The sequence below is a fragment of the Phocoena phocoena genome, chromosome 12, assembly GCF_963924675.1.
Source record: "Phocoena phocoena chromosome 12, mPhoPho1.1, whole genome shotgun sequence".
Taxonomy (NCBI): Eukaryota; Metazoa; Chordata; class Mammalia; order Artiodactyla; family Phocoenidae; genus Phocoena; species Phocoena phocoena.
The window spans coordinates 11702466-11722276 of record NC_089230.1 but is presented as its reverse complement, the minus strand read 5'-3'; the positions used below and the strand labels follow the sequence as shown (position 1 = coordinate 11722276).

The following is a 19811-nucleotide window of genomic DNA, read 5'->3' as shown; positions in this document are numbered from 1 at the left end:
TCGGTAACTATGGTAACATACAAAAATGCTTTTTACTCATAAATGAATGCTTATTTGAAATTACAACCATTATTTTTCCTTGAGTTTTAAGTCCATTAAACGGTTTGATTACAAAAAAGAGATCAGTACATAGGCACTAGATGCACTTAAAAATTCTAGTTTAAATGTTGCCAGCCCCTCTCCAAACTCAGCCTATCAGTATACCAAAATGACCTACTATGATGGCAAATTAGAGGGTTTATAGCGACTGTAAGTATTTGCCTCTCCAATCCACTATGAAGTCAGTGCTGTGCAAAGCTACGGTTATGCTTCTCCGCATGGGCAGCCCTGGCTGCGGGCAGGCTGCGGGCAGGTGTCCCATGTCCCAGGCCAGGATGTCTAGGACATGACTGGTTATGAGCTCAGAGCAGCACTGTGGGCTCACAAGAACTGGGGTAAGAAGCTATTCAATCTTAAATATTAGATCCTGCTAACTCAGACCTTGAATCAACATGGTACAGGGAACACCAAAGACGGCACAGCCCAGTTTCTGACTTTGAGATGATCATAATATGCCAAAGAGCTCAGTAACTACCGTATGAAAAGGTACAGAAACAATACTGGCCATTGTCGAAGAAAGGGTCTTCAACAGCTCCCATGGTGTTCGAGACCATTAAAGGATAAGCCAGTGGGGAGGAAAAACGATTAGGAAGTTACAGTTTACTTAGCCAAGATATAACCATAACTGGGAGACCGTAGAAGGAATGATGAGAACAAAGAATGACTACAGGGAATAATCAGAAAGACTCCCAGAACAACACAAGAAGGATTCACAGTTCAAGGTGGTACTGTCTCAGACAGACTTGTGCAGACGGGAGTGGGAAGGGTCCAGCACCACCTGATGGAACACGGGGTCAGGAGTTCGGGAGAGTCACATTCAGTGTCAGGTGAGATGAGAGTAAGGTGAGCACGCTGGGGGATGCTTGGTTCCTCCACCCACCAGTGTCTAGGTTACTCCTCAGGGTCCTACGCCGAGCTAAGGACAGTCTCCATTAGAATGTCATGGGCCCTGCAGTTACAACTTCCCGCCAACAAGGGGAGCAGTCGCAAGTCACTGCTGCCTATGCTAATTATAAGTATGCATCTTGTAGAAAAACAAAGTCTTTACAAACATGCAGATCACATTTCCTAGAACTGTTTTATTCTGCCCATAATTCTCGTCCCAAGCCCAATTTAAGGACAGAATTTCCGCTGTAAAACCTTACAACTCAAACACTCCAACAACATTCCATGTATTCCAAACCAAGGTATTCCATGAAGACTGACTGTTAGGACCTATAGTTCTTTCTTTAAAGTTTACAATTTGTGTTTGTTATTGAAACAATATTAATTTCTGCAGATGTTCCACCACACCTTTTGTCTCCCACAGATGTCTGAATGGTTTTTTTCTCTTTTCCTCCTTGGAATCATACAGAAAGAACCGATCTTAAACTGTCAGTGTTCCTCTCAGAGCACGAGCATGTAAGAGAATGACAGGGCGAGCTAACGGCACGATGAGAAACAAGCCTAAGAGGTGCCCAGGGTGAGGGGAGGGGGTGGAGAAAGCTTTTTACTGTGTATATTGTATATGTAAATATAGGTATGTATGTAAATTATGCCTACTAGCAACAACAACATGATGAATGAGCGTCTCTTGGTCCCAAGAAAGGAAACAATTTCAGGGATGTGAACACTTAATTCTAAACAAAGTACAAGAGGGACGAGAACTCACAAACGCTGGATTAGGATTTTCTGTTATCTTAGCCTGCAGTTCCCCAATGAGCACAGGGAAAACACCTTTCTGAAACCAGGACCTTTCCCACAAACCATGACTTCGGCGTCTGTGAAAGGGCGGCACCTGGAGGCGCCTGTGTTAACTGTGCCAGGACTGTGCCCCCCTCTGTGCGGGTGGGGGAGGTCCCTGCCAGGGGAGGAGCCGCGCTGTAGCAGCCCAGGGGGCGAGAGCGAGGGCCCGACCTCCGGTTTCTCATCCACAGTACAGGGAAACTCCTCGGGGACGGTTTCAATCTAAGCAAACTCACGAGGTACTCAACTGCTGCCGCTATAAACATTACTATTAGGAAAAGAGTGATAAACAAATATGGGTGCAAATACATTCATTCATAATGAGTCATAACTCCCAAAGAGACACTCAAGTGGACCAGTCAGTACCTCCCCTTCCTATAAAAACCACTTAACAAGCTCTGTTATGCTGAGAGCGTTGTGCAGAGACACGGAATGGGAACAAACTCATACAGACGATGCTGCAATCGTCACTGGCCACTCACTGGCACAAGGTACAGGGTACCAGATGCTCCTAGGCCGTGTGCTCTCAGTACCCAGGCCAGCTCTCCATTTGCAGAGCTATTCTTTAAATGTGTTCATGTTGTCCAGCTCTTCCTGTTTCTGACTTGAAAGACATTGTGTCTTTTTAAAGATGAATGCCATAGCTACTGGATCTCCTCCTTTACATGCTGATTTTACTAGTTTAACTCATGGAGGTTTGGGGGACCTCCTATGTATGTAACTGGAGGTATAAAAATAAATAAGAGAAATGATTAAAACTGATGCAAGCTCTCTAATTTGGCAACATCACAAAGTCCACATGAACCCACCCAGGACCCTAGAGTGTGGGCAGGGACTGAAATGTAGGAGACCCAGTGGGCAGAGAGAGAGAGTCACAGGGAAGGAAGACAAAGAGGAAGACGGGAAGAGGAGGAGAGAGGGGTGAGCTGAGAGCCAGGCCCAGACGAGGGGTGTTCAGCCCACTATCTGAGATACTACCAATAAGTGAGGACGTTTTTAAAAAGATGTCCTGCTCTTCAAAATAATGTGCAAAGAGAATGCAGTGGTGAGGCCACAGCAGATACATACTTACATTATTTACGAGGTTGAAAAAACTAGGCTGATCTGCCAAGTGTCACCACAAACTCCAAGACAGTCTTAATATTCTAAAATAATGTGATAAAGACATAGAAAACAAATCCTCAAGATCCTTTCACATGAAGACATAAAAAGGAGCAACAAAATGTTGTCAAAACAAACGACAGAGCAAATGGCAGTGCAACCTACAAGCAGAAACATACATGACTTGCACAGAGCCATCGGAGCCAGGATGGCCTCTTTAGACATTTGGGGACACACAGCAACCAGAGAATAGCCATCATTTTTAACACGGTCCTCACTATAATCAACTAGTCTACAAACTACCAATTCTAAAAGATAAAGCCTTCGGGCAGCCTAAAGCATTATTTTAAAACTAAAGTAACCATAAAGATGGAGGAAGTAACGCACTGATTGTGCTCATAGCCGATACTGTTAATTTCCCACGATTGAGTAGGAAGAAAAACATTATTTTAAGATTAAGTCAATCACTTTAAATTTGTGGGACTGGAACAGGTAACTATCTTAATCTTACTCTGAACTTTAATTATTTTCAAGGTTGAAGAGAAAGCAAATGAGAAAAGACACTGTTTTTTTAAAATCAGAACCTTAACTTTTCATTGGAATTACGTGGGCGGCATTTTAAATACACAATGACTGGGCATCATCCCTGACAACGGAATTAAGAGCCACTGGGAGGGGCCTGGGCCTCAAGGCTTTTCTAAAGCTAGATGATGCTCACGTGCGGGCAGGGGTGAGAGACACAGGTCTGGAGAACCACTTCCCACAAAGGTTTGGTATTGTTATTACTTCTCAAATATTCAGTCAAACTACCGATTCTTTGAGAAGAAAAAGAAAAGCTTGTCTTGACTATCCTGAGTATCATCACTAAGAAAAACACACTAAGGGAACCACATGTAATTTTGTCTTAAAAACAGATAAATAAAAACATTTTAAAGAAAACAGATGGGACTGCTGAGTCATCGGCCAGCTACTCTGCAATCACTCATGGACTTGGCATGAGTGAGAAGCAAATGTTTATATGTAAAGTTACAGAGATGTCAGAGTTCATTTGTTTCCACAGCTTAATCCAGACTACCACTGAAAGGAACGACTCATTATAATGAGACTTAAAAACACATTCTGTTCTAAATGGGGGCAGGGCAGGGCTATGAGTGTATGAGGGTTCCAAAAATCACAGTCTTCTGGGCCTGAATCCCACATTCCTGCTACGTATATTATGGACCTTAGTCAAGTTATTTAACTTCTCTGGAGCTTAGTTTTCTCACTTGTAAAATTAGGATTTCTGTTATCTCATAGGCTTGTTTTAAGAATTAAATACCTCAACAGTACTTAGCATATAGGAAGCAGTTTATAAATGGTAGATATTATTATTACATCAAGATTATAAAACTAAAGAGTTACAAAATTACTTAAAATGACAGTCTCTTAAAAAAGGACAAAATTATACTTTTAATCATGTAAAGGTAATGTATTATTGTTATTTTATATACTCAAAATCAGCTTCTGAATTCATTCAACAAATATTTATCATACTCGACAATAAGGCAGGCACCACTCCTGGCCCAGGAGAACCTGGCGATTAGCAAGACAGAAATCCCTGCCCTTGTGCGTTCACATTCTAGAGGTCTTCACCCAGAGCAAGCAGTAGAGGGGCTCAGACGGTAGGATACTTGACTTATTCTGAAGTTTAGAAACAAAAGGATTTGTTGATTGAATGGCTCTTGGGTATGGAATCAAGGATGTTTTTAAGATCCAGGGTCTACCAAATGGCAGGATGAGTCTGCCGTTAATGGACACTGGGAAACTGGGGAGAACTGGTGTGGGGCGAGTCAAGAGCTCAGTTCTGTCCCTGATAGGTCTGAGATGTCTATCAGTGACATCACACTGGCAGCTTGGACATATTCGGTTGGATGTTTAAAATTTTACAACTGTAAGATGCTACAGAAAAGCCCGAACAAACTTTTTGGCCAACCCAATACAAACCTTCGGTGTTTAGGGGGGAGGGCTAGAGAAGAGACACAAACTAAGGTAAAGATAAACAAAGAGTTATCTAGGGAAGCCTCTGAACTTAAAAGATTTAATTCTCTTTAATATCCACATTGGAAGTAGATAATAATGTCAATGAATTATATTTCTCTACACACCTCTACTTTCTAGCTCCTTTCTTATACAAGAAATTCTGCCTTCGGTTAAAGGCCTGTAGTTAATGAAAGTTCTCTGCATTTCAGAAGTTTGCCTTTTTAAAACAGGCAGCTAATGTATTAGAAGATAAGTGTTCTCATCAAGGCAGAAAAATAATCAAAAAGGTTTCGAAAATAGCAATGCACATTAAAGCATGCTTAACCCATTTACCCTCGGCAAGCTACATTACGCTGGAGGTCAGAGCTGGGAGCAGACTGGTCCCCCCACCGGCCACCAGTCAGCCTCAGCACAGGTGAGTCTGCACGACAACCACGGCAAGGAGCAAAACAAGGCACTGAAGGGACCTGGTGGATTTCTTGCTACAGCAGTAGTAACAGTGCTGTTAGTGCCTGAAATTCAACTCTACTTCACTCAGTACTTAGACAAAGAACTGTTTATATATCTCGATGAACTTAAATAAGTAAGTTTATAAAGCAAAATTACAACACTATGGCTAAAAACACAAATCCACAGGCATTAGATTTCTAAGAGGAGAAAACAATATGTATCTTGCTAAATGCCAGACTTAGAAAAGATGAAAACCAACTAAAAACAACAAAAAATCCAGAAAAATCCAGATAACTGAAACAAGCATATTTTTTAACATCTTTATCGGAGTATAATTGCTTTACAGTGTTGTGTTTGTTTCTGGTGTATAACAAAGTGAATCAGCTATATGTATACGTATATCCCCATATCCCCTCCCTCCAGGTGGTCGCAAAGCACCACGCGGATCTCCCTGTGCTATGCGGCTGCTTCCCACTAGCTATTTCACATTTGGTAGTGTATATATGTCAATGCTACTCTCTCCCTTCATCCCAGCTTACCCTTCCCCCCCCCTTGTCCTTAAGTCCATTCTCTACGTCTGTGTCTTTATTCCTGTCTTGCCCCTAGGTTCATCAGAACCATTTTTTTTTTTAGATTCCATATATATGAAACATGCATTTTTATTATTCACTGCTTTTAAAGAAATGGCTAACATCTAACATGGCTATTAGCAGTTGTAAAATTTTAAACATCCCATCATAAAATTATCTTTTTCTCTCTACAGTGGCTATGAATGTACAGCTTGTAGAATTAACATTACTGAGGTAGAAAAAAAATGAGAACCCAAAGCAGATGAAGATGGAATATGTCTGTACCATTATTCATGGTCTAGAACCTCAGTGTTTGATTTTGGTTCATCTAATATTTTTCATCACATTATTTTGGTGTAATTTCTTTACAATGCTTTCTAAAATCTCTAATTTACTAAGTTATAATTGTTTTTAACATCTTTATTGGAGTATAATTGCTTTACAATGGTGTGTTAGTTGCTGCTGTATAACAAAGTGAATCAGCTATATGCTTACGTATATCCCCGTATCTCCTCCCTCTTGCGTCTCCCTCCCAGCCTCCCTATCCCACCCCTCTAGGTGGTCACAAAGCACCGAGCTGATCTCCCTGTGCTATGTAGCTGCTTCCCACTAGCTATCTATTATACTTTAGAAATCTTTCTCAGTGGAAAGATTAATAGAAGAAAATTCAGGATACCGTCCCCCTGCCCCCGCCCAAAAAAAAAAAATACTTGTAGGTTTACTGCTCAGATTCTAGTCAACAGCTGTTGCTGGGTTTTCTTTTTACTTTTATCAAGATATATATAAAACTGTCTTTTGAATGTTTAGTTTGAAAGTTACCAATTTTGTGAATCTTGATTTCAGACAAGTCAGAAGCACCAGAATAAACAGATAGTCTCAATTAACTATCACTTACAAAGCACAGTCTAGTGAAAAATATTTCAGACCATATTCTTTAATCGGGGACATAAAATAATAAATGGTATCCTCCAACATAGATAAAAATTCAGAAATAAATTATAACTATGGACTACAACATAATATTAAAAGAAAGTCTTTTTGTGAGCACCCAGATAATTCCTCCTCTGTATATGTGACACAGAAGCATTTTCAGCTTTCAGGTTTCGACAAATCCTGTTGTAACAACAGCTCCCTCCCACCCCTGCCTCTCTTTTCTGAATTTTCCCCCAGCTCAAAAAATGAGATGGGGAACCCGGTATTTATCTCCTGGCACCACCAGCAGTTTTCCCTGCTCGGATTTCTACATTGCTCTTCATTTGCTACTTGCAAGTTAACCTATTGGAGCTTCATCACTAATATTCAGAAGCTGTGAACTGAGCCTCAGGTATGTGGCTCCTCTGGGGTTCAACTGAAGACAACTGACAGAAGAGAGTTAAGTCACTGAAGGCTACTGACAAAAGGTATGGAAAACGAGAAGCTTCCACAATGCTTCGGGACCTAAATATAGATCTTCAAGTATAACTCGGTTTGAACTGTACATTGTAAATCTGTTTTTAAATACTAGATTTGATATAAATAAATCTTGTCTGGAAAACTGACTTTACATTTTAACGAAATCCAGTTCAGAATTTCTTTGGGAAATAGCTCATAAATTTAACATTATAGGTTCTGTTCTATATGCAACAGATTTTAGAACCACGAGAGAGTTCTCATTTAGAACTGTTTTCCATGCTTACTTTCACAGCATTTCACCACCATCACCACCACCGCTGAAACAAAGTATGTCTTTATTCCCTACGAGACAGAAATCTGAGAGAATAGGCCACAAACTGTACCATGCTTGTGGCTGGAGGGGGAAAAAAAAAAAGATTTCACAGCAATATAGCTAAGATGCCAGTATATTTTTATAAAGGGAAAAGAGTGACCTTCATTTTGGAGAACAAATTCTTTCTGCATAAGTTCTCCATGCAGAAGAAAGCACTTAAAGTCCACTATTCAATAGTAAGTGGGCCCCATGCTAACTGAATGCAATGTCTTATTGTTTACACCGAGTTTGGCCATCTGTAATTTATCACTGCCAGCACTTGTTAATTAAGATGAACAAGCTGTCTCCAAGTCTGAATTACACTGGAATTTATAAAATGTATTGGTTAATGGGAAGAAAAGAGTTATAATTGGGAAGCTGAGCAGAGACTGATCAACACATAAAGGTTACTCAACCAAAGGAAAAAGAAAGAAAGGAGATGCTCGCAGGGAATGCTAACAGCAGTCTCGCTCTTGAAGAAGCCCTTAAGCCGAAAATGGTCCGGGAAGGCAGTAATTGAGTGAGCTGGCTGGAGTCTGAAATGTTAAAACCCAAACCTGAAAACAGCTATTATGAAACTATAAACATGTGCTTCATTTTTTTTTTTCTAGAAACTTTAACTTTCGTTCTATTTTGGTCTCAGATATGAAAAGAAATTTGGAAAACAGAAAAAGAAGGAACTGTAGGATGACAGGCAAAGCCAAGGCACTTTGATGCTCAGAGTGAAACTGACTCTAAGAATTCAAAATCTCAGGGAAATCTCCTGAAACTAGAGAATTTACATTTTAAGATTATGAACAAAAATAGAACAATGGAATTCAGACAGCCCAGGATTTAAGCTCTTAGGGAATCAATGTTATGCCTGTATTAACTATACAACTGTATTAAAAGTACCACCGGCGTGGATTCACATCACTGCAGATACGTCACGAAAGCCAGGCATCAACCTCCCTGGCGAGTCTCTGAAGCTACGCCACTTGCTCATTTGCTCTATCAATTCCCTCTGGAGTCTTTTTTTCTGTGTGAGAAAGGGAGTGAGTGAGGGGATGATTAATGGTGCTTTGTCTCTAGATGTAGCATTCTCCCTGCTTCCAACAGGAAGTACACAGGAGGATTTCACCCGGAATTGCTGTGGTAAAGGGGGACAAGGGTGCAAGGTGCAGTGAGGTGGGAAGAGGTGGGGAAGTGGGCACTGCCGATCTTGCCGCTGAGGTCTGTGTGGCGTGGGGCGATCTACTACCTAAGTGTCCTAATCTGAAACAACACTGATGGCCAAGATTACATCTATGGTTTCCTTCATCTCTAAGTTCCTATGAAAACAAATGAAATCGGCCTAAGGAAGGAAGAGAGAAAAAAAAAAAAATCCAGATGTCATTAAATATCAAGTGTCACGTGACATAATATAAATTTTAGAAATACTAATAACAATGTCATTGTAATTTACTGAGTACTTTCTATGGGTTAGATATTGTTCTACACCCCTTAAAATTCTGTCATGTATATGAAACTCCATGATATAGACACTATAATCCTCCCTGCTGTCCAGAAGAGAGTACCGAGGCACAGAGAGGTTCTGGAAAGCCAAGATTTGACCCAAGTGCTTTAGATTCAGAGCTCATACTGCCTTTTGTGACAAATATATGAATCATGATAGAGCCATTCTAATACATCACTCAAAAATTCAGAAACACAAAAAGGTCAATATTGCTGTATTTCAGAAACCATTGTATTTTCCTCAAAGAAGGCAGTAAGTACTGCCTGATTAAAACACAGCACGTCACAAAGGAGGTACTATCTATTCCCTCTTACTAAACGGAAGGAAGGAAGGGAGGGAGGAAAAAAGTGTAAATTATTTTTGAATCTCTCTCATACAAATAATGATGTGGTTACTTCTGGTATGTATTTGCAAGATTCAATGTCACTACTTCTGAATCGTTTTGAATAACCGGTTTTGCAGCAGACTACTTCATTTGGGTCAGGGAACGATTCTATTCCCAACTAGAAAGGATCTCACATTCTCCTAAGCAAAAGACAGTGGCTTAATTGTTTCAGTTTTGAGTAAGCTGTACCTGAAGGGAAACAACTGCTCACTTAGGTAAGGATTTTGCAAGCTGGAAATTAGAGATAATCATGCCAGTGCCTTTGATTTCTTTTACTACTTTCTTCTCCTTCTTAAACAATTCACCTGGGCCATGTGAATGACACATGGGGAGTGTTTGATACATTTTTAAAAATAAAATCATTTTTTGAATGCTTCAAACTTTTCTAATATATATTTATAAATCCTTTTTAACAGGTGGGTTTAAACTATTCTTCCTTATTACCTATAGAGTATTTTAACTAGAAATAAGTTTTTAAAACCTGTAATACTATTAAAATTCTATATCAGATATCGTACAGCTGGCGTTCCATGTCTAAATCTCCTAACAAGGCACACAGACAACTTCAGCAGAGCTTAAATTTTAAATAAAAGAACGAAGTGGACAGCCCTCTCCTTTATGCCATGTATCAAGCACCACCCAACCAAAATCACTCAGGACAATGGCAGCCTCTGTGGGCCTGGTGTGAGCTTTTCTCCTGGGAAGCAGTGTCCTCATCCACTGCTGGGACCTATTCAGATGGGTTCTCAGCTCCCACTGTGCACAGAAGTCTTTTTGTTTTTTCTTTCTTTCAACCCTGATTTTGTCTTCTTTCCCCAGCCTTTTGTTACCTGGTTCTCTACTGTACAGAAATAGCTACAATTCTGAGCGAGAGCCATCAGGATTTTCTAGGAGGACAAAGGTAACGGTGACGTTATGATCTCGGCGGGTCTCCAGCTCCTTGCTTTTGCCCTGGCCTTATCTGGGGTCTCTGGAGTGCTCATGGCCACCCTGCTGCCCAACTGGAAGGTGAATGTGGACCCGGGCGCCAACATCATCACAGCCATCGTGCAGCTGCAAGGGCTGTGGATGGACTGCACGTGGCATAGCACCGGGATGTTCAGCTGTACCCTGAAGTACTCCGTCCTGGCCCTCCCCACCCACGTGCAGGCCGCTCGGGCCGCCATGGTCCTGGCCTGTGTCCTGTCTGCTGTGGGGATGTGCACCGCCACAATCGGGATGAAATGCACTCGCTTAGGAGGGGACAGGGAAACCAAGAGTTACGCTTGTTTTGCTGGGGGAGTCTGCCTCATGTCTGCGGGGATCTCTGGTTTAATACCGACGGTGTGGTACACGAAGGAGATCATAGCCAACTTTGTGGATGTGACAGTTCCAGAAAGCAACAAACATGAACCCGGAGGAGCTGTCTACATTGGATTCATTTCGGCCATGCTGCTGTTTATCTCTGGCATGATTTTCTGTATAAAAAAGGATTCGGAGGTTTGGCTCCACCCATCCAAGCAGCAGCACGTCCCCACCACACAGCCAGAGGACCGTTCAGCATACAGCCTGAAGGATTATGTGTGAATAACTGTGTGATGCACATGACTTAAGTGCCTGCTGTGATTTCTGTCTTTATTTTAGATTAAATACAAGAATTGTGCTTACCTTTCTCTACAAAGAATGTAAAATACTTAAAAAATGAAGTTGTTCAAAATGCCAACAAACTTCGTGTACAATTTATCTGTTTTAGATGATTTTTCCATTATTGTTGTCATGTTTTATCTAAAGGTTTATAATGGAAAGAGGTTCTGATTCTATTAATAAGGCAATGGAATTGAGGGCTTTTTTTTTTTTCCTTTTTAAGATAAATTGTTGATACATCTTCCTAACTGGTACTTCACTGGATTTTATAAAAGAGCTCCACTGCCAAGTATAAAAAGCACCTTGTCCTGGCGTTAACCCAGGATACCCTCTGCTTTTGCTCCCTTTCCTTGGCAACCCCACAGTCACCTGCTTCTGTTTTCAAGCCCCTCTATAGGCCTGCGCCTTACGACGCAGGGAGGAGCTGCCCGCTCCCTTCACAGGATGCCCAAACAGGCCACCCCAAGTCCCCACCTACTGTCATCTCCCCGGCTCTGTTGACATTTTAGGAAAAATATCTCCATATAATATGGCATTCAAAGATTAGGCAGAAATAAAGAAAAGAAATTGGTAAATGCTACCACAGCAAAGCAAAACCAAACCAAACCCAAACTGAAATCTCTAGGACTTGTAAAGCATCAAGTACAAGCTAAGTGAGAACATGAAGAGTTTGTTTTAAAATGGCTTAAGAACTGCCCTGTTCTGGCTGCTAATAAGAGGATTCTCCAGATTAAGTTCACTTTCCTCTATCGTTCTTGATTTACCCCTATCATTTAATATCGCACTGATTAGTATCTGGATGATAAAGGTTACTTTCAAGTTGTCATTTTTTTTTCTTTTAGGTTTGACTCATGTTAACAAAAATGTTTTTATAAATGAGCTGCTTCAATTGGTTAATGGATGTGAAAAGAATTCTTAAAGAATAAAAGACGCTTTAAAAGATGTTAAATTATGATATGTAATTCAAACACTTTATAAGAAAATAAAAATTGAATTTTCTAATGTGCAAAGGTAACATTGTACACTGTTGTTTCTAACAATTTATTCATTTACGCTTAGGTATTGTTCATAATACAGTGGTAAAGGGGAAAAAGGCTACTTCATTGTACATTAATAACTCATGAAGTGGGAAGTTATCTTTTATGTGAGTAAATAATTTTGGATTGTGCATACAGACCTACAGACTAAAATGTTTTATACCTATTTTATTTGGTAGATCATCCTCTTCTGTATCATCATTACATATTAACAGAATGGCTAAAATAAAGGTACGATTTCACATGGGAATTAGGAAGGCATTGAAAGTATATACTCCTGGACTTCCCTGGCGGCGCAGTGGTTAAGAATCCGCCTGCCAATGCAGGGGACACGGGCTTGAGCTCTGGTCCGGGAAGATCCCACATGCCGTGGAGCAACTAAACCTGTGTGCCACAACTACTGAGCCTGCGCTCTAGAGCCTGCAAGCCACAACTACTGAGCCCATGCACCACAACTACTGAAGCCCTAGAGCCCGTGCTCTGCAACGAGAAGACACAGCAATGAGAAGCCCGCGCACCGCGATGAAGAGCAGACCCTGCTTGCCTCAACTAGAGAAAGCCCGCGCGCAGCAACGAAGACCCAACGCAGCCAAAGATTAAAAAAAAAAAAAAGTACATATATTCCTTTTGAGCGGTCAAAATACTTTCTAAACAAATGCCATCTATATTTTTAGCTATATGACTTGAGAATATACTGACTTCACTGACGTCTGAGGATTTCCATCATAGCCTATAATTTTGCAGAACCCTGTTGCATATCTCTTACCTCCAATAATTTTGTTCATTTCATTGTGCTTCATACATATAAAAAACGTGTCATCTGCAAAAATGCAATTTTGTTTCTTCCTTCCTTGGATTTATAATACTTATTGCTTATTTTATTCTTGAGTACATATGAAAGCATAACTAATGTTAAATTAGATTATAACAGTAAATACTCTTATTTCTATTCAACACTTATTTTATCTGATTTTTAAGGAGGACAACTCAGGTATTTTTTTCTAATTATAAAACTGGTTTTTAGTTTACATATTTATTTCTTTTACACTCATCTACTTTCAAAAAGCATTTGAGTCAACTTACAATAAAGCTGCTGGTCCAATAAACAGAAAAACCAAAAGATAAAGAAGAAAGGTTAAAATGACAAAGAAAAGGAAGAGAGAAAGAATGCTATTAAATAATCCTGGTTGAAGGTTGCTGAAGCAATTACATATGAAATGTAGTTTAAAACTTCCCACACACCAAGTCGGAGAAGGCCACATAAGGAATCTGATAGTTTTGTCTCCTGGAGGAAACCAACAGAGGCCGTTGCTGCTGCCACACTGCCCTGCCCCCCCATTCCCCAGCTGTTCTGAGCGCTGGGTGCTAATGGCTCATAGATGTGGAGCCGCCTCTACTACAAGGTGAGGGCACCAACTGTTCCTAGGAGGTGGCCAGGAGCCAGACCGACTGACAATGGTACAACAGCCGCCCCTTGCCTCAAGGGAGGACAAACCCTGTGGGGCCGTTTGTGCCCCAGCGCTCCCCTTCAGACCTTACCCTGGGACCCCCGTGGGACCAGGCTGAAGCTGCGTCTCCAAGCGCAACAACACCCTTGCTTAGCTTTTGCCCTGCCTTGGCCTGCTTCCCTCACTCCTCCTCTTCAGAGTCTCCTCAGTACATCACTTTCCCAAAAATCCTTACCCCAATCTCTGCTTCTAGGAAGCCAGACCAAATACAAAAGAGTATTAGTTAAGCAGAAAAATATTAGTCTTCTGACCTTATGTCCAAAGGATTTTCAAATACAGGGTAACAGACAGAAGTAACAGCCTCAGTATCAGATTCAAAAAACACAAAAGCATGAAAAATGGCTCTTTCTCATGTGGACCCATCCATTTACTAAGCTTATTTGACCAGAGGTCGAGGCCTCAATAGCTGGGGGCTCGTAGCTGAAAGCTTCTAAAATGCTGTTCTCAAAGGTCATGCGTGGATGCCCCAAAGTGCTGACCTTTTCTTTACGTCACAGGTGTAGCATCATTAATTCATCTAAGATTGTATTGACACAACTTACGCTTTAAATCTGTACCATGTTTGGGAGTTACTCGCTCCATGTGCCATACTTCTAAATAGGCAAAACTATATATAAATTATATGTATGTCTTAAAAGTTATAATCCACATTATTATATCAGGATATAACAACTTAGTCCATAAATATTTGTTTATAATCATAACAGTAAGATCTACCTTTCACTGACTGCCTCCCTGTGTGAGATACTCCTGTTAGGCACTGTATATTGATTATTTCTATTCCTCACCAACAATCGCTTTTTGGAACGTCCTGGAATTTGTTTTTCTTGACTATTTTTAATCTGGGTGTTGGCTGAATCCACCAATGTGGAACCCGTGGATACGGAGGGCCGACTGTAATGTGCAGGCTAGTTGAAATAAAAATTACTGTGGAACCCCAGAAATATATAAATTCTCAGGGGTCTTCAGATGCCAGCTTGAGAAACTTCAGAAACAAGTCTTACGTTCTCATGGAAGCATTTTTCAACTGTGAATTTGCACTGCAAAAGAGACATTTTGTTTTCTAATTGGTAAAATAATTTTATGAACTCAACAGTGAAATTAAAATACAAAATTTAAAGAATTCTAACTTAAAAATCCATATACTACAAACTCTAGTAGTTTACGAAACATCAGAGTAGACCAGTTAGTCTAATTTTAAGAACCTAAGAGGCTGTGTTTTCTGTAAAGAAATTGGGGTTCAAACTTTGGGGACTGGGCTAGGTAAGTTAATGAGAGGGAAGAATCTGCCAAGAATTGAGCCCAACTACTTAGGAGCAGCATGTAGTTGTAATAGCTCCACAGCTGTGAGAGTTCTGCCATTAAAGCTTGATTAAGTTAGTTAATTTAAAGACCGATAATTAGAAGGGTTAACCGATTCTCACAGGAAAAATCCTAAGATGGTTATAAATAAGCCCTTCTTGTTATATCACACAGGAAGTTCTCCATATCTATTCTTAGAGTTTGGGTTGAGAACAAGCACTGAAGTTTAGTAAATTTTTTCTGAGCATATTTTACCTGTGTTATGCTTATGACTTTCTCTTCTTGCGTTTAAAAGGGTTTAGCCAGAGGGACACCCTTGTACTGTTATTTTTATCATCTCTGTACGAACTCTTCCCCATTCTTACTTAAGAAAATGAATTTTTAAAGATTTGCTCCATGTAACTATCAGTCAAATATTTTCTGGCTTTCCTCAGAGCATTCCCGATTTGCCCTAATATGGTAAAACTACTTCAGAGCAGCAGCATATTTTTTTACAACTAAAATTTAATCATTTGATTGATTGTTTTCCTTTATCATAATACATTCTCTCTCCTCTTTGCTTTCCTGGATTAAAAATAAATCCTCCGCATGTAGTATTTACAACATGATGAAAAGCACATACAGAAAACTGCTATGAGTATGTTTAATTTGCCAAAAAGCAAACATCCTCAATAAAAAGAGAATCAAAGACATAGCTGGCTTTTTAACGAATAATAGTTTCATAAGACCTTAATCCTGGAGGAAGAGTACTTTAACTATATGTGGATCTTATCCCTAAATCAAAGATAAAGTTGACAATAACTTCTAAACACCATCAATTACTCTCAACTAGGTAACTAAAACAAAGAGTTAGAAACTTTCCACTAAAAATATTCTAATATCTACCCTGAGAAACCCTTGGTACAATTTAGATGTCTAAAGATTCTGTATTACAGCAATCACCATAACTTTAAAAGCCTAAAAGTGAAGATAGTGGTTTCTGATATAACTGGCTCTTATACTGCTGAAAAAGTTATATACACATATATATGCACTGCGAGAAGAGAGAAGGCTATATGGTGACTTGGTTTTCTTCATTACAATGGCCACCTATTCTAGGATAAAAAAATCCCTGAGAGCACCACTGTGTTAAATCTGATCATGATCTATATCTCCAATCATTAAGTTCTGTCTAGGATCTAATAGGATCTATTATTTTGGAAGAAGTCATTTACAATATCTGAAAGCTTGAGATGCTGAAGGGAGGTAATACTGACCTTGATTTAGAAAAAGCTGACAATTAAGTTTGTTATAAAAGTGGAAGATGGACTGAATTCCTAAAGTCACCCGAAAGCGTGGCTAACTGTGGTCGACAACATGGCAGAGGACGTGGAAGGTGGCAGCAAAGGCCATGGCGATGCCTCAGATCACGGTTCAATTTGTACAAACAGGTCAAACGCTATTGGTCAGGGGCTCCATTCTAAATCTATAACTTACGTCTATACCTAAATCTAAAAACATGATTTTTTCATGATATCTACTTATATTAGTGAATGTCAAATAACGTAAGGGAAACTTTGCAAGACTTGAGAGTTTCAGCAAGAAGAAAGCTGTTCCTCACTAGCTGTGCACTCCCTGAAGGCAGATGTCTGACTGGGCTACCGCTCCTGTCACCACCCCCTCTCTGCCTAGCTAGGGCTTTTCATGCGGCTGGGGCTCAGGATATCTTCAATGAAGAAATAAATAAGTTTTTATAGCACACGTCCTGTAGTAACTCATCCAGCAGTGCTTTTGCTAAACTAGACACTGGCTTACTGATTTGTACTTTTGTCAGAGAAGCCTTGGTTTCTGTAATTAGCACTTACTCTTCTGTGATTAGCATATAATAGTCAGAGTCTAGTTTAATATCCAACTAGTTTTCCACAGATGACTGATCACAAGTAATACTGTCAAAACAAGGTCTCTCAAAAAAATGGGGGAAAAATCATGATAAATATAATATGTTCGGATCTTTACAGTGACATCAGCATCCTGGCAGCACGACTTGTCTCTCTTTCTCTCCCCTTTTATATACAATTCATCATTCGTAAACGAACAGAAAAAAGTGCCTCTGCACGTTACACCGGACAAACCAGGAGATTTCCACCCACCTGTGCTTCAGGAAGTAGACAGACAGGACCGGGAATGGGGCTGTGGACCCCAGGAAGGCAGTGAGTCTGCCCCACACCCAGCACCTTGATGGGGGTGGGGTGGGGGGGAAGTGAGACTGGCGACTGAAAACCGCAGCAGACGCTCAGGGAGACAGAACTTGCAGAGGTCCAGACAAACAGAGGGAGAACCAGGCACGCCACCAGAGCGTGATAAAGACAAGCGTGGAGCTGAGAAGGAGGAACTCAGGAGTGAGCCCCCCTCCTTCCCTAGAGCGACACAGCAACGTGCTGGGCTTTCACCAGGACAGTGGTGACCTCGCTTCACAGAGGAGGTGGAAAGAGAAAGGGGCGAGTAACTGACCTCCCGGCTGCCCAGATCGCAACTAGATGGACCTGCTTCTCTCCAGCAGCATCTGGATTTCTGAGGAGGGACCTCCATGACTGGGACGAGGGAGAGGAAAGGGAAAGAGGCAGACAGGAATAACAGAGTGCATGGAAGGTGCTGTTCTCTGCTGTCTGCCTTGGGATTTCAGCAAGGGGTCTGCCATGGACCTCTGGGCGGACCCCCACTCGAGGACCATCCCTACTGGGCTGTGAGCACTCAGAGCCTCAGGTACTAAGCCCAAACCTTCCGCCGCTCTGCCACCGACTTTTTCTGCCGAACTTTTTTTTTTTTTTTTTTAACACCCCCTTCAGAGTGCAGCCCCAAAGCCAGATCAGGTCAAGAGAAACCAAAAACTTGAGCTATAGCGCCACCTTCTGGAAAACAAAAGAAGGGTTTCTATTTGCCAGTCTTATTTTAACAAAAGTAAAACTAAGTGTGCTACTTCAAATGAGATGGCAGAGGCACAATTCATCAAACACGATGAAAAACTGGTAATATGGCATTCACAAAAAGAAAATGATAATTCTCCAGTAACTAAACTCAAAGGCACAGAATACTGTAATCTAACTTACAAAGAATTCAGAATAGCTGCTACGATGAAATTCAGTGAGCTACAGATAAACTGAGAAAGGCGATTCGATGACCTCAGGAACAAAATGAGCAAAAAGAAGGAGTTATGTACCAGAGAGATTGAAATTTTAAAAAAGAACCAAATTCTGGAGCTGAAGAATTCAATGAATGATATGAAAAATACATTAGAGAGCTTAAGAAATAGGGCAGATCAGACCAAAGAAAGAATTAGCAACTTGGAAGACAGGAATTTAGAAATGACTCAGGGGTGAGAACTAAGGTTTTTAAAAAGTGAAGAAATCCTAGGAGAGCTATCAGATGTGATGAGAAAAACAAATATAAGAATAATCGGTCTTCCTAAAGGAGAAGAGAGCAGAGAATGTATTTAGAGAATTAATTGCTGAGAACCTCTCAAACCTGGGGAAAGAATTAAGCATACATGTCCAAGAAACTAATAGAATACCCTATCACCTCAATGCAAAAAGACCTTACCCAAGATACATTATAATGAAACTGTCAAAAATCAATGATAGAGAAAGAACCTTAAATGCAGCGGTGGGGGGGGGGGGGGGGAAGTAACCTACAAAGGAATGCCACTAGGCTATCAGCAGAAACACTACAGGCCAGGAGAGAATGGAATAATGACATATTCAAAGTGTTGAAAGATAAAAACTGCCAGCCAAGAATACTTTATCCAGCAAAGTTATCCTTCAAGTATAATGAACAAATAAAGGCTTTCCCAGACAAACAAAAACTGAGGGAGTTCACCACTAGGTCTGCCTTGCAAGAAATGCTGCAAAGGAATTCTTCAAGCTAAAATAAAAAGACACTAATAACGACATTAAAGCAACAAAAGAAAGCGCACAATACTCTTGCAAAGGTGAAAAACAGAATTAGAAAACTTTATATTAGAATGGTGTGTTAACCACAATTACAGCATAAAGGCTTAAGGAAAAGAATATTAAGGAGAACTATAGCTATTACAATTTCTCTGTGAATCCACAGCATAAAAAGTGAGATATCGAAGATATAAAAGAGGAAGAGTGAAAGGATGGAAACTTTATAGACGAAGATAAGGTGCTATCAGCATAAAAAGAAGTGTCTTGTTTCTGAGATGTTTTACGTAAGCCACATGGCAACCACAAAGCCAAACTCGATAGTAGAGTCATGAAAGATAAAAAAGGGAAGACTGAGCAAATGACCATGGAAACCCACCACATTAGAAAGGCAGACAGAAACAGAGAGGCAAAAGAAACAATGGTGATACAAAACAACCAGAAGGCAAATGGTAAGATGGCAGCAGTAAACCCTTGTATGTCAATAATCACTCTAAATACAAATGGACTGCATTCACCAATCAAAAGGTACACAGTGACTGCATGGATTAAAAAACCAAAACCCAACTGTATGCTGCCTATAGGAAGCTCATTTCGGCTCTAAAGACACACATAGGCTCAAAGTGAAGGAATGGAAGTAGAAACCAAAAGAAACTGGGTAGAGCCACACTTGTATCAGACAAAATAGACTTCAAGCCAAAAAATGATAACAAGAGACAAACAAGGTTGTTATGTAATGATAAAAGGGTCAGTACGGGGCTTCCCTGGTGGCGCAGTGGTTGAGAGTCCACCTGCCGATGCAGGGGACACGGGTTCGTGCCCGGGTCCGGGAAG

At 40.5% G+C, this 19811-nt stretch overlaps 2 protein-coding genes across 2 annotated transcripts in view; one reads left to right on the top strand and one right to left on the bottom strand.

Annotated features, from left to right (window-relative positions):
• The window catches only part of TFB1M (transcription factor B1, mitochondrial), a 56861-nt gene that overhangs the window by 5986 nt on the left and 31064 nt on the right, over positions 1 to 19811 (bottom strand). The gene's annotated exons all lie outside the window — the stretch shown is intronic.
• Positions 10482 to 11200, top strand: CLDN20 (claudin 20). Its single transcript, XM_065889184.1, has one exon. The coding sequence runs from the start codon at positions 10503 to 10505 to the stop codon at positions 11151 to 11153; it is 651 nt and encodes a 216-aa protein (XP_065745256.1). The 5' UTR covers positions 10482 to 10502; the 3' UTR covers positions 11154 to 11200.